The sequence below is a fragment of the Cricetulus griseus genome, chromosome X (assembly GCF_003668045.3).
Source record: "Cricetulus griseus strain 17A/GY chromosome X, alternate assembly CriGri-PICRH-1.0, whole genome shotgun sequence".
NCBI lineage: Eukaryota > Metazoa > Chordata > Mammalia > Rodentia > Cricetidae > Cricetulus > Cricetulus griseus.
In genome coordinates this window covers 46,041,841-46,057,878 of record NC_048604.1, presented here as the reverse complement: position 1 = coordinate 46,057,878, position 16,038 = coordinate 46,041,841, and the positions used below count along the sequence as shown (strand labels likewise).

The 16,038-nt window shown below is 41.4% G+C and overlaps 1 protein-coding gene across 1 annotated transcript in view; it reads left to right on the top strand.

Annotated features, from left to right (window-relative positions):
• Positions 1-16,038, top strand: part of Cstf2 (cleavage stimulation factor subunit 2) — a 32,387-nt gene that overhangs the window by 13,486 nt on the left and 2,863 nt on the right. The window contains exons 9-13 of the mRNA XM_027432882.2: positions 2,463-2,604; positions 4,800-4,984; positions 5,193-5,485; positions 12,366-12,476; positions 13,241-13,366. Coding sequence (XP_027288683.1) covers positions 2,463-2,604; positions 4,800-4,984; positions 5,193-5,485; positions 12,366-12,476; positions 13,241-13,363 — 854 coding nt within the window. The 3' untranslated portion in view covers positions 13,364-13,366. The remainder of the gene's footprint in view (positions 1-2,462; positions 2,605-4,799; positions 4,985-5,192; positions 5,486-12,365; positions 12,477-13,240; positions 13,367-16,038) is intronic.

Below are 16,038 nucleotides of genomic sequence, written 5' to 3'. Positions count from 1 at the left end.
ACCTACTTCAAAAACACAATATTTTAAGATAAAGACCCATGGTGTATACACAGGGATTGGTGATTGAAATGATGAGTCTAAACTCATCTCATCAGATGAATGGCAACAAGACAAACTTCTGACCAAATATCTCATCTTCCCTCCAAAATATCTCATGCTTTTGTGCTGCTGTGTACACCCATCCCATTACTGTCGGTACATGGTGTATCTACCCCAAACTATCTTTGCAGTAGTGAGAAGGGCTTAGGCTTTGTTAAAAACTCTCCTCCTTCCTAGGCCATTAGTCTCAGCTGTTTAACACATACTTCTATGAGACATCTTTCTTCCTATTGTAGTTTAGCCCTGTCTTTCTGGTAAAAATTCGCAAAAGGAATTGACTCACATTTTGAAAGTATTTCAAGGATCTCTTAACGCAAAGATTAAAGTGAGGTGAGTTTTAAAAAATAATTTCCTGGGCTAGAGAGATGGCTCAGAGGTTAAGAGCACTGGCTGCTTTTCTAGAGGTCCTGAGTTCAATTCCCAGCAACCACATGGTGGCTCACAGCCATCTGTAATGAGATCTGGTGCCCTCTTCTGGCGTGCAGGCATAACATACATGTAGGAAGACCACTATATACATAATAAATAACTTAAAAAAATAATTTCCTTCAGTACCCAGCATAGGAAACAAGAATGTTTTCATTTGTGACCAGATTTGTCTTCCTTTGCCTGGAATCGTTGTTTAGTTTGCGAATTTGTAGTGGTAACAGGAGATGTTTTGAGACAGTACTTTTTTTCCCATTTTTTTCTTTAAATTAGAAACAAGCTTTTACATGTCAATCCCAGTTCCCTCTCCCTCCCCCACTCCCCTGCCCCCCACTAACACCCTACCTATCTCATCCCCTTTCTGCTCCCCAGGGAGGGTGAGGCCTTCCATGAGGGGGGGTCTTGGGGTCAAGACAGTACTTCCTGTTTTCCTGCTTTCCCACCTCCTTTGTTTAATGTTGGTTACCTTGTCAGCTCATTAATCTTTGTCATGCTTTTTTATAATCATAGACTTGCTGTAGGAGGCTGTTTCATTCAGGTGATATTCTCTTTCCTCACCTAAAGTTCATCGGCTGCATTTATCTATTTGATACTTTTGACAAACTTTTAGACTTAAAAATAAAACAAAATTAGTATTGCCCCACTTATGTTACGGCCTCTCTGTGATAAATCTCATGTAATGTTCATTGGAATTTCTTTCATGTTTTGCTTCTGAAAATACAGTTTTCTGTATTTTCTTTCTTTTTTTCTTTTCTTTCTTCCTTTTCTTTTTTATCTGGCTTTTTGAGACAGGGTTTCTCTGTGGCTTTGGAGGCTGTCCTGGAACAAGCTCTGTAGACCCCAGGCTGGCTTCGAACCCACAGAGAACCGCCTGCCTCTGCCTCTTGAGTGCTGGGATTAAAGGTGTGTGCCACCAATGCCTGGCTTATTTCTTTTTTAATGTACAGGAAGACATAAAAATGCTGTAGTAACAGAAAGGAGAGTCCAGAATTGCTGGTTATTCTTGCCTAAGCAAACCAGCCCATAGGTTTCCCTTAAGAAAGATGCCTGGTCAGAGCAGAACAGTTGGATAAGTGAAGGCCTCCTGTAGTTAAGGAAGTTTTGGAAGCTGGGGCAAACTAACAAACTCTTGCCTTCTTACTGACATGTGCAAAACTCCAGTCTCCATATGTGTATGTTCCTGTATGTGTTCAAGCTGTTTTAAGTGTCTGCTGTTTCTCCTTTTGAACTTACTGCTAACCTAAGGAACCCTACAGCACTCGCCCGTGGGACCCGCCGGGCCTGCATCAATTGAGCGAGTTCAAGGTACCCATTGTATCTGCAGGTTTCCTTTTGCTTGTGGTGTTCAGGGTGGGGACTTTTGAGAGGAAAAGAGCTGCTTGGCATTCATCATGTTCAGAACCCCCAATGGGTAGTGTTTGGGGAATTTTTTGGTTTTTATTTTTATTTTTTCTCGAGGCCACAAGCCTAAGATTGACCTCTTCACACAGGGCAGAGAACATGGATGGTATGGGCATGTGTCCGAGGCTTTATTCCCTCCCTACTGGTGTCAGGAGGCTTGGATGAAATAGCTGTAAGGTTCTTGCAGAGCCATGGCAGTGTTCATATGCCAAGATCCTGCCTCTCTTTTGTGACTCTGCTCCTTAAACTAAGATTGATGAGAAGGAAAACCAGGATTATAAGTTTCTTGAGGTGACAGTGCTAGTCCTTGGCAGGTTGCTCCCCAGTTTGCTCTTTATAGAATTCCATCCATACCTCTGACATGGCACAGATTCTGCCTATACCCTGCTTCTGTTCTCAAGCTGCAAGAGGATTCTGCTGTGGTGAGGTTTTACCCACTCTAAGGTGTCTGAATTATGTTGTCAGTGGTATAGAGTCATTTCTTGTTTCCTTATGTGTCTTTCACAGCAGTAACTCCTTGTTTGTTTCCCTGTCAGTGCCAATGCAAGACCCCAGAGCAGCTATGCAGCGGGGAGCCTTGCCTGCCAACGTCCCAACTCCTCGTGGTCTCTTAGGAGATGCCCCCAATGACCCACGGGGAGGCACTTTAATGACTGTAACTGGAGAGGTAGAGCCTAGGTAAGTACTGATGTAGAAGAAAACAGCTTGGGAAGTTGGAAATTTTCCTTACATTGAAAACAAACTCTTTCTGGAACAGTTGGACCTGTTTGCCTACTTCAAAAGATAAATAAGTTTTTGTAGCCACTGTCTAAGATTAATCACTTTTCCTAAAGCATAATTGTGTAGTTAAGATTACTTTGAGCCAACTATGACTACTGTATTTTCAGAAATTGAAAATTCTAGTAATGTATACTATACCTAAACAAGGAAAACATGACATAATGGTTCTATTTTTTATAATTTATTTTTTTTAAGTTTCATTTTACTTTCCACCATCAGTTCTGCCTCCCACCCATCCTCCTGCCTCTCCTTACCCCCCCACCCCTCCCCTTCAACTCCTCCTCATAGGTGAGGGCTCCCATGATGAGTCGACAAAGTATGGCACATTAAGTTGGGGCAGGACCAAGCCTCTCTCCGATGCATTAAGGCTGAGCATGGCATCCCTCCATAGGGAATGGGTTCCAATAAGCTAGCTCATGCATGTAGCAGGGATAGATCCTGGTTCTACTGCCAGGGACCCCTTAGATAGTCTAAACTTTACAACTGTCTTCCACATATGAAGGGCCTAGTTCGGTCCCATGGAGTCTCCACGGTTGTCAGTCTAGAGTTCATGAGTTCCAACAAGCTTGGTTTAGCTGTCTCTGTAGATTTCTCCATCATAATGTTGACCTCCCTTGCTCATATATTCCCTCCTCCCTCTCTTCAACTGGATTCCTGGAGCTCAGCCAGGTGCTTGGTTGTGGATCTCTGCATCTATGATGACAGTTGGGGTATTTACCAGTTTGATTACAGGGGAAGACCAGTTCAGGCACCCTCTCCACTATTGCTAGGAATCTTAGTAAGGTCATCCTTGTGGATTCCTGGGAGTTTCCCTAGCACCAGGTTTCTCCTTAGCCCTGAAATGCCCCTAGCATCAAGACTTCTCTTTCATTGCTCTTCCACTCCATCCCCACCTCTCCCGTTGACCATCCTGTTCCCTTTCCCTGTCCCCCTCAGTTTACCCAGGAGATCTCATCTGATTTCCCTTCCCAGGGCAATCCATGCATCCCTCCTAGGCTCCTCCTTGTTACCTAGCTTCTCTGGGGCTGTGGTTTATAGTCTGGTTATCCTTTGCTATACGTCTAATACTTACTTATGAGTGAATACACACCACGTTTGTCTTTCTGAGTTTTAGGTTACCTCACTCAGGATGGTTTTTTCTACTTCCATCCATTTGCCTGAAAATTTCAATATGTCATTGTTTTTTACAGCTGAGTTAAATCTGTTGATGTACCATATTTTCTTTGTCCATTCTTCGGTTGATGGGCATCTAGGTGGTTTCCAGGTTCTGGCTATTACTAATAATGCTGCTATGAATATTGTTGAACAGATGTCCTTGTGGTATGATTGAGCATCTTTCTTTTGGGTATGTGCCCAAGAGTAGTATTGCTGGGTCTTGACGTAGATTGATTCCCAATTTTCTGAGAAACTGCCATATTGATTTCCAAAGGGGCTGTACAAGTTTGCACTCGCACCAGCAATGGAGGAGTGTTCTCCTGGCTGATAATTGGTACTTTAATGACAATAGTTGTTGTTGGTGGGGATTATACCTCTGGCTTTCCTCTAAGTACTTATCTTAAATCACCTCATTAAATTTGCCTTAATCTGGGGATGTAACACTAGTGGTAGAGCACTTGACTAATATTACCAAGGCCCTAGTTTCAATCCTCAGCTCCACAAAGAGAGACAGATAAAGCCATATAACCTTAGAAATGAATATTATTAGTCCTGTTTTACAGGTAAAGAAACTAAGACATATAGAGGTTAAGTTAGTGACTCAGATCACACAACTAATAAATGGTAAGACCTAGATTTTAACCATTCCATCTGAATCCAGAACCTGCATTGCTAAGTATTATACTGTACAGTCATCATACATATGATAAGTATCCATCAATTCTTCCATAATTTTGAATGTCCTGGCCAATAAGATTTTAGAATACACAAATTTACATTCTATAGCTTTCCTTTGATCTGTGTGATGTTACTTTCTTATTACCATTTATTCACTGATGTTTCTATCAGTTTTCTGTTGGATGTTTGCATAATGATCTGATTGACATTTCAATGTTGGTACATTATGCTTTAAAATGTGCATCTTTCTCCATCTCTAGAGCTTACTTGGGACCACCACCACCACCTCATCAGGGCCCACCCATGCACCATGTTCCTGGCCATGAAGGCCGTGGACCACCCCCACATGACATGAGGGGAGGTCCATTAGCTGAGCCCAGACCTTTAATGGCAGAGCCAAGAGGACCCATGCTGGATCAGAGGGGTCCACCCATGGATGCTAGAGGTAAGAGGAAACTGCATCACAACTCCAATTAATAGCCATGGGTTGATGAAGAACCTGGCTCTCTTCAGTTCTAATATGGGACAGAAGTCTTGGCAAGAATTTTTATGATTTACCTACAAATGTGATAAAGTAAAAAGGAAACCGTCTCATAGGTAAGAAGAGATGTGACTAGAAATTGGTAGCTCCACACTTTCTTACAACTTTCTAGGTGGAAGAGATCCCCGAGGATTAGATGCACGAGGGATGGAGGCCAGAGCCATGGAGGCCAGAGGATTGGATGCCAGAGGACTGGAGGCCCGTGCCATGGAAGCTCGTGCTATGGAGGCCCGTGCTATGGAGGCCCGTGCCATGGAGGCCCGTGCCATGGAGGCTCGTGCTATGGAGGCCCGTGCTATGGATACCAGAGGCCCAGTACCTGGACCTAGAGGACCTCTGCCTAGTGGAATCCAAGGTCCCAATCCAATGAACATGGGGGCTGTCGTTCCCCAGGGATCAAGACAGGTAATACTTGCAGCATCTACATAAAATGCTAATGTAATAGGGAATTGCTTACTGTGCCTGATTTTTATTATCTTCTGACTTGAATGAATCTGCTTGTTAGAAAGGAGAGACTAGGTTCTCCTTTTGCTTTCTCATATCCCTTAGGAGAAGGGTGTCTTAGCCTCTAATCCAACAACAACAACAAAAAAAACCTTGTTCCACAATTATAGTAGCTATTTCATCCAGAAAAACCTCTGAAAATGAAAATGGACAGGTCAGAGAGTAATGTACATTGGATATACAAACCAACATCATGTACAAAGACCCCCACCAAAAAAATCAACCTGTGCAGATCTCAGGCCATTTGAAAAACCTCCCCCAAATGATTACAGTGAGCAATCCTGAGATTATCTCAGGGTGGTAGAGACCTGTGTGGATTTATTGTCATCACAATATCTAAATGAACAGTGGCATAGGAATGGCAATCTGCATATAATTCTGGAACTGCAGTCTGTCTCTTCTGTCTCCTTCACTTGTCTCACTCCAGCTGTGAGCTGTATGGGATGATTTGTAGTAGTCACCTTGTCAATTATCATCTGCAATTGCTTGTGGGGAAATGGAATGTGTGTATCTTCCCAAGTTTCTATATGTTGATGCCTTCATTTTTCCATTTCTCTTTTCCCATTTTCATGTATTTCTGTCTTCCAATTTATTGGGAGGTTGGGAGAGAAAAAGGAGAGAGAGAGAGAGAGAGAGAGAGAGAGAGAGAGAGAGAGAGAGAGAGAGAGCAGAACTAGAATACAACATTTCTGCATCCAGTTCTCTCATTTTATAGGTTTGTAAGCTGAAGGCATAAAAATCCAGTGGCTTAGCCAAATTCACCTAACTAAAGAAAAACATGACGGAACATTCTGCTACTGTGTCTTATTTGCATGTGTATATGTGTCTCTGTGTGTGGATGTTTGCCTGAGTCTCTTTAATTTGAGACAAAATTGTGACTTTTCTTGGTATATATAGAAGAAAATTATTTTCTGTTTATTTGAACTTTTGCTTTTAAAAAATGGGGGGTTGTTTTTTGTTGCACCCTCTATGGTCAACAGCCTCATAACACATGGATTTTAAACATCCTTTCAATACTTAACTTAAATACCAAGCATAACACTAGGGCTTTAGTAGTACGAATAGCAAAATCTTGTCATACTAGCTGAGGAGAGACATCAAGTAATTATACACCATGCTTATTGCTGACCATTCTGTGGACAAAGACATTAAAAATTACGGCTTCCTTTTTCTCTGCTAGTGCATGAATTCATTACTTCCTAATGCTAGGGTTTTTTGTTGTTGCTTTGGGTTTTTTTAAATTTGGTTTTATGATGCTAAGACTCAACCAAGAACTACAAATGCGAAATAATCTACCACCAAGCTATACCCCCAGTTCAATATAGTTTTTATTAAAAGTCTATAAAGCTAATGAGATCCAAGGTAGAGAAAATAAGAACTTATAATTGATACTTTTTTACATTTTTAGGAATATATTCAATAAATATATAAATAATACATCCCAGTTATCTATAAAAGCTTTATATTAGAAACGTTTTTCCTCTTCTATACCGCTCATGATAGTTGCCTTTATTAGAATTTTTTTGAGACAGAGTCTCTTCATGTAGCCCTGGCTAACCTGGAACTCTATATATACCTGACTAGCCTTGAACTCACCAATATTTGCCTGCCTCTGTCTCAGTAGTACTGGAGGTGAAGGCATGCACCACCACATCTGGCTTATCTGATATTTTTAGTGTATCTTTTAACCTTTGTTCTTTTTATGATCTTTGTTTTTTTAGCTCAATATGGCCTTTATATATCATCTTTAATCAGATTTTAAATTTAACTGCACTCCATGCAGTTAGAAGCTTGTAGCTAAAGGCTTGTTGTTACTAGGGTAGCTATATAATTTTTCATACAAAGAAGGATGCATTCATGAATGAAAGTGTTGTTAATAATTTACTCTGAGACAAACGCATAAACTGGGACTGTCTTAGGCCAACGAAGATTTATGACCCGTCTTACTAGTACTTATCTGCCTAATACAAGTATTCTTGGGACTTCAGCTGGCCAGTTAGGGTAGTTTTTTCATACTACACTCTCTCAGATTGCTATTATTCAGTATTAGTAAATTCCTAAGTGACTGTGCCCAGAGGTGGTTCATATCCATAATAGATCATTAAGGTTGACACATGTCCCTGGACTAAGCATTAATACAAACAGAACAGTGGTATTATTTCAGCATCCTCTATGTGCCATTGCTTAATGTACCCAGTGTCTTAGAAAAGAACTGATGCATGTGAGTGAGTATTCCAGGTGTCTTAGTTACTGTTGCTGTGAAGAGACATGATGACAATGGCAACTCTTTTTTTCTTTCTTTTTTTTATTCAAATTAGGAACAAGCTTGCTTCACATGTCAATCCCTTCCTCTCCCTCACCTCCCCCACCTCTCCCCCCACCCCTGACCTACCCTCCACCTCATCCACCCTTCACTCCCCAAGCAGGGTAGGGCCCTCTACAGGGGCTCCTCAGAGTCCACCACATCATCCTGGGCCGGGCCTAGGCCCTCCCCCATGTGTCTAGGCCAAGAGTGCATCCCTTCACTTGGGATGGGCTCTCAAAGTCCCTTCTTACACCAGGGAAAAATATTAATCCACTACCAGGGGCCCCCTAAAGTGCAGAGGTCTCCTCATTGACATCCATGTTCAGGGGTCTGCATCAGTCCTGTACTGGCATCCCAGACAGCAGTCTGGGGTCCATGTGATCCCCCTTGTTCAGGCCAGCTGTTTCTGTGGGCTTCACCAGCCTGGTACCGACCCCTTTGATCTTCATTCCTCCCTCTCTGCAACTAAGTTCCAGAGTTCAGTATATATCTGTGGATGTCTGCCTCTGCTTCTATCAGCCACTGGATGAGGGCTCTAGGATGACATAGAAAGTAGTCATCAGTCTCATTATAGGGGAAGGGTGTTTAGGTTATCCTCTCCAGCATTGCCTAGCTTGTCAGTTGGTGTCATCCTTGTAGGTCTCTGGAAATCTCCCTAGTGCCAGATGTCTCCTCGGACCTATAATGGACCCTCTGATATTGTATCTCTCCCCCTGCTGTCCTCTATTCTTCCCCCAACTCAATATTTCTGCTCCTCCATTTCCTCCTCTCCCCTCCCTTCTCCTGTCATTCTGGCAGCTCCCTCTCCCCTATGTCCTGAAATTGACAATGGCAACTCTTATAAGAGAAAACATTTAATTGATGTTTGCTTACAGTTTCAGAGGCTTAGTTCTATTATCATGGTGGGAATTATGGCAGCAAGCATGGAATACATGGTGCTGGAGAAGTAGGTGAGAACTACATCTTGATCCATAGGCAAAAGGGGAGATAGTGGACTTGGAATGGGCTTTTGAAACCTCAAAGGCCAACCCCAGTGACCCAATTCCTCCAACAAGGCCACACTTCCTAATCCTTTTGAAATAGTGCCACTCCCTAGTACATAAGCATTCAACCATAGGAGCCTATGGAGACCATTTTTACTCATACCACCACATTTGACTCCCTGGCTCCCATAGGCTCATAGCTATGTCATAATGCAAAAATTCACTCAGTCCAACTTCAAAAGTCCCCATAGTCTATCACAGTCTTAACACTGTTCAAAGTCTCATCTTGAGACTCATGGCAATCTCTTAATTGTGAACCCATAAAATAAAAAGATATACGTCAATCACATACTCCCAGCATACACTGACACAGAATATACAATACCATTTCAAAAGGGACCATATTACTGGACCTGGGATTGACATGTAAAATAATCTTTCTAATTCAAATAAAAAATTAAAAAAACAAAAATATTGGACCAAAGAAAGACTGAAAATCAACAGGGCAAACTCCCAAATTCTGCATCTCCATATCTGATGTCAAAGACATCATAAGCTCTCCCATTTCCTTTCTGCTTTGTTGACCGAAACACTCTTCTCTGTTGGGCTGGATCCCCACCCAAATCTGCAGCTTTTCTTGGCAATATCCCACGACTCTGGCATCTCCAACATCTTAGAGTCTCCAATGAAATCCAGGCTTTACCTTCACAGTTTCACATAATGCCTCCATACAAGAACACCCTTGACACATACCTGGCCTCAGCACCTTTCCTTCCCCTTGGAGGGAGATTCCACAACCCCTTTTGTATCATTGACTCTAAAGCTGGAACCTTTGTGACCAAAGCTGCCAAGTTCTGCTGCTTGATGGGGCTGGAATTAGGCATCCTTGTTCATTTACATTTGCATCAGCTTTTTGTTGTTGATGGTTTCCTTTACTGCTTAAGCTTTGCTTTGAATTGTTTTTCATAAGTAGGCTTAGCTGGGTGAGTCGAGTCTTACCCTGACATCACCACTCCCTTTAAAAAAAAATAAAAGCAGGAAGTTAAAAACAAGTTTGGGGTGGGATTAGGGTCAGCATCACTTCTAGGAGCCAAGTACTGAACATGGGGGAGAAGTATACCAGATGCTCCCTGTACACATCCCATTGTGCCTTCAAGCCACTGAGCACAGAGTCGTCTGCCCAGCAACAGGTCAACTTCTAACCAGCATTGGTAGCTCAGAGACCTACAGGGCATGGAGTCCCCATCCATACCTGCTCCATAGGCAGCTCCAGATCAGAGCCACCTATGGGGCATGCTGCACTGGGAGCCCAAGAGAGGGGTTCGAAGGGACGGAGGGGTCTTTAGAAGGACAATCTGTGAGGTCAGCCTCAGAGGCACAAAGGAGGCAAGAAAGCCACAGCTGTACCCAGGAAGGGAGAAGGCTCAGGACACAGACAGGCCAGGCTCACAGAAGCAGATCATCTGAAGTTCAGGCTGAGCCAAGCAGGAGAGACTGCTAGACTGGAAACTTGTGGAACAAGCAGAGAAGTAGATGCATAAAATCTTCACTGAGGGTGCAAGGGGCAGGGGCCTGAAGGGCTGTCAAGACCATTGCTGAACTCCAGCTACAGGACCAGTTGCTCTATGTCGCCAATCTGGATATGGTCCAATAATTTCCAGAACCTTGAGTCTGTCCCACTGTATAAAAATAGCATATTTCTGCCATGTACCGGGGAGACGTCAGACTTGAGGAGAAGGGGGACAGGATTCTGGCACCATTTGCTCACATGCCACAACTTGATAATCAGAGCAGATTCAGGCCTCTTATGAGTTGGATGGTCAGGAGTAAATCCCACGTTTATTGCCACCCAGAGTTTCTGGTTCTCATCTTGGTAGTGACCAGGACTTAACACAGGTAAGACTCAATGGGAGTAGCCCCTGGGGAGTAGCAGCCATAGTGAGCTCACCACTCTCTTTATTCCCATAAGTATCAGGCTTTTCTTTAAACTTTTTATCTCCTTGAGCACTGGACTTAGCTCCACTATACTTCTTTTTCTCCTCAAACTACATGTTTCTTTTTTATTTTTCCCTGCTCATCTGGCTCCTTTTCATTATATATCTTCGTAAGAGTGGTCACTGACAACCACATGAGACAGTCAGTATTTGACAATCTTGAAATCTCTGCTAGTGCCATTAATCCAAAACTGTCCATTTAGCCTCAGACAGATTTTTAAGACTCAGGCAAAATCATTTTATTACTAAAAATCAACATGGAAATAGATCCATTATTATTTTATGTTATAATGTAAAACGTAGTTTTATCCTGTGGGGTATCTGCCCCTTTGCTGATGGTTCTTCACATTGTTACCACATCATCTATTCCTGACAGGTGTTTCTCTGTATTTCTTCTATACTTCCATGGTTGTAATCTGGGAAATCAAGTAACAAGTTTGTTAAAAAGTTGTTTGCAATAAAAGTATCTAAACTCTGGGTAAGATCCTGAGTGTGAGTATCACACAGGTGTAGAGCACAAATAATTATATATAATAGATGCATAGAGGCATTTTCCTTGGGTTCTGGTTGTCTTCCAAAGGATTGGAATCACTAACCACTCTAAATACCAATAAATATGCTATAGCTGCATTTTGTTCTAACTTGAGTAATATTTCTTGGTGTGTATTAAGCAGGAAGCAGTTGTTATATACTCTCAATAGAGAGCTCTAAAAAGACCCAAGGGCTGGAGAGAGAGTTCTGTGGTTAAGAACACTAATTACTGCATAGAACCTGGTTTTGTATCTTAGCACCCATATGTTAGATCATAACCATCTGTAACTCCGGTTCCAGTGAATCCAGCACTTTCTTCTGGCTTCCATGGGCACTTGGCATGTATGTGGTGCACAGATATACATGCAGGCAAAAAACTATACACATAAAACAAGCTTAAGAAGTTCATACCACTGTTGGTATATTCAGAGTTTTTATTTTTGTTTTAAGAAATGTCTAGAGAGCAAATGTTGGGCTAATACCATCTTTTCCCCAGATGCCTGCCTATCTCCTTTCTGCCTCTCTGACACTGACCATGTGTTTTGTGGGATAGAGTCCTTTGAGAATCATTACCAATGTTTACCTGAACTAGAGGTAGGCAGTAGTCTTGTGAACGTTGCTTCCCCAGCAAAGCAGTATTCAGTTGTGTAAAGTCTATTGACATTACTTATGTTTACTCTGAGCATTAATTTCTCCAGTGCTCATAGTTTTCCCTATGCTTATTTTGATAATTTAATGCCCCCTTCCTGTACTGTGTATTATTTGTTGATAATCGACCTGTTATATGCAAGGATGTGTATGCTAGTGGATCTTTGGATAAACACTGCCTTCTGCTTTGCTAACAGTATAAGCTGATATTTAGGTCATTAATTCTCTTTTTACTCTTACCCATGTCAAGATTGGTAGTGTACTGAGGTTCTGTGAACATCGTGAATTCTGTATGCTCTCTCCTTTCTTTGTACCTATAGGTCCCAGTCATGCAGGGAGCAGGTATGCAGGGAGCGAGCATGCAAGGTGGAAGCCAGCCTGGTGGCTTTAGTCCTGGACAGAGCCAAGTCACACCCCAGGACCATGAGAAAGTAAGCAACACTGCCTGACTGCCTCCCTCTGCACAAATCTAGTCTTTCTGATCTTCTCACAGTTACCATGAATATCTTGGGTCTTCAGAGTCCCTTTGGAGGTGATGTTTACCCTAACTTACAACTCACTAATGATCTTGGCTGAGCATTTTGGGGATCTGAACCTACAGTTTTTAAGTGAATATATAATTGGCAACTTATTCTACATTTCAGACTCACCTATAAATGTCTTTTTTTTCTATGCAAGCCAAACTGACATAAAAATCCAAGCTCCTTCTGCCTCCCATTTTTGATACTTAGAAAAAAAACAATGGCAGATTCACCCCAAGTATATGTTTCTGTTGTTATACTTGGCTCTTGTTGGGATCTTGTGTCTGATGGGAAGGTTTAAACTTGTGAAAAGGGGAAAGTCAAAACGGCTAAAAACCTAAGAGTTCCCAGGGCTCACAGATACCATCTTAGTGTTCAGGAACTTTTGAGTTCCTGAGGCATCATCTAATCTTAGGTGTTTTCATTTATTCTTGTGCTTCATTATGCCTTTTCTCACATTTTCTTTTTCTTTCTGGCTTACAGTTTGAAGTAAGTGTGTGTGTGTGTGTGTGTGTGTGTGTGTGTGTGTGTGTGTGTGTGTGTGAAAGAGAGAGAGAGAGAGAGCTTTGTATCTCATGACAATAGCTTTTTGGACACAAGCTGGTGGTGTTTTTGTTTTATTTGATTTTCTGACTCATCAATGAAACTCACAACCTTTCTTTTCCTCTGCACAGGCTGCTTTGATTATGCAGGTCCTTCAACTCACCGCAGACCAGATTGCCATGCTGCCTCCTGAGCAAAGGCAGAGTATCCTAATCTTAAAGGAACAGATACAGAAATCCACTGGGGCACCTTGAAAGGTGAGCTGACTGAATGGTACCTGGGCGGAAAACTAGGTCCTTCTATATTTGAAGTATATAACTTCAACCTTTAACAACATAATGTTCGCTGAGGCCCCCAGTTTTCACTAGGTTCTCTTTATCCTTCAGTAATCAGCACCTCTGTGGATAGGGTAAGGCTGTAGAACATTTGTTCAGTTGTTGAATTATTTTCAGCCTTTTCTAATGATGAAATTAATAGAGAGTCAGTTTCCCAAAATTAATAAGACATAGGAATGTAGAAAATTAAAAGTAGGGCCAGCAAGATAGCTCAGGAGGTAAAGGTACTTGTTGCCAATCCTGCTGAACTGAGTTTGATCTGCAGAACTCACATGCTAGAAAAGAAAACCAACTCCCCTCACTCTTTCCTCTGACCTTTACACGGTAGCAGTGCGCACCCAGAATACATACATGTAAGTGATAGGTAGGTAGGGAAAAGGGAAGACCCTGCTTCCTGAATCTCATTTCCCCAACAGAACAACCTATCAAAAAAAGTTTGGTGTGTATCATTCCATGATTAGTTGTTTTATTACGAACTATTCCTTCAAAATGGAGGAAATGCAAAGTATTTCAATAAAATGTTACTCTTTAGGCTTCTAGTTTTTGTTTTGTTGTGTTGTGTGTATCTGTCTGTCTGTGTCCAGATCTCATATAGCCCAGGCTAGCCTTGAACTCCCTATGTAGCTTAAAATGAGCTTGAACTTCTGATCTTCTGCTTCCACTTTTCAAGTGCTAAGATGACAGGCATGCAGCATTACACTGTGCTTTTAAGGTGCTGGAGATCAAACTTGAGATTCATGCATTCGAGGCATGTGCTATAGCAGCTGAGCTATATCTTAGTCTTTGTAATGAATATTTTGATGTTCCACTATTAAAAGCCATTTAAAGTAGTAGATATCCCTGCCAACATCTGTCTGTTTACATTTTAAAGATGACTGTATAGTATCATTTTTCTTGTTCATCAATCAGGTAACAAGGATCCAGGCGTACTTTACTTGCTTCATAAATAATCATGTGACCAAACTTGCTGTATAAATATTGTCTTGTTTTCAAAAGTGTTTCACCATCTTTGTATTTCATAAACAATTCTGTTCTCTAGAAGCAATTTAAATTTCATATTGTCCTAATACCTGTTGGAAAGTCTAATTTGGATTTTTTACTTTTTAACCCCACATGTCCCATGCACATGTTACCAAATAACAGTGAACTTATTTAGGATACCTAGCAGTCTTACTGTACTGTAGTCTGTATTTGTAGTGCTTTCAAAGCTTCCAAATTGCAAATATGCATCCCATCTACTGAGACTTTAAATGACTGTACTATAACTGGAAGTGATCATAGATGGTTGGATAACTAGACTTCTGGTATATCCTACTTTACCTTTTTTCCGTATATCTCAAACATTCTATTTTCTTCATTAAAAATATGGACTATAATCATAGGAATTTAAAAATTCTGTCAGAGAAGGCATTAATTAATGCTCTGTAGTTTGATAAAATTACTGGTTTTAGAGTATGAAGATAGAAGTATTCCTGAAAGTTCTTTCATTGTATAGTCTTAATTATATCTCATTTGCATTGTATACTGACCTCAGGACAAGATTTTACAGGATTTTTATTTTAACCTCTTGAAGTAGTCATAGTTTCATAGGAAGTTGGGAAAATAGTACAAAAAGCTCCTTCACAGTTTCCCTCAGTGATAGCTATCATCTTACAGTTTTTCTTTGTAGTACAAGGCCTGGCAGTTGTCCTTGGTATATTACTGTGAACTAGACTACAAACTGTATTCAATTTTTACAGCTCAATAATTTATACCAGTGCATGTGAAGCTACAACTATCATTTTATATGCACAAACTCTACTGGCATTTATGCATGTTGTGGCTGAACCATTGGCTTTTCATCCTAAACTTAAAGTTTGGTCCTTTCTCCCATCACAGACAGTGTTAGTTATCACTATTGGAGATTAAGTGGAATAAGTAATTCTTGGACTGGAAAAGAGCTCAGTCCCTAAAGTGCTTACTACACAAGCATGAGCACCCAAGTTCAATCCCCGGAACCCACATGAAAAGTTGGGTGCATTGACACACTCTGGTAATCTTAGATGTGGAGGTGGAGACAGGAAGATCCTGGGGCCTAACCTAATCAGTGAGCCCCATGAAACACCCAGTCTCAAAATCCCAGGTGGATGGCCATCCTCAGGATGAACACTTGAGGTTGACCTGGACTTGTGGATTCTGCACTCATGTACATATGTACACATAAGAGAAAGGAAGGTAGCTTTGAAGTAGAGGAGGCTTGCCTGCCTATGGTATATTTGTCCGTTTCTATAGACATTTTATGTTGTCACAACAGTACAGAGTAGTATGCAGCTGTCATTCAGTGGGTAGAGATCAGAGATGCTCCTCAACATCCTATGGTGATGCACAGGACATCTTCCTCACTCCTTATGAGAAAGCACTGTGGCTGAAAATGTCCTAAGGCTGAGAAACCCTGCTAAAAAGGACAATGAGAAGATATGACATGAGGCAGACACTGACTGACCTTCACCACATCCATCCTTCCCTTAGTCCATTTTTGTTTTTCATTTTTTATGGGGGTAGTTTGTTTTTTCCTGGTGTTTAGGAAAGAGAAGTCCACTTGTAATAGCTTTCTC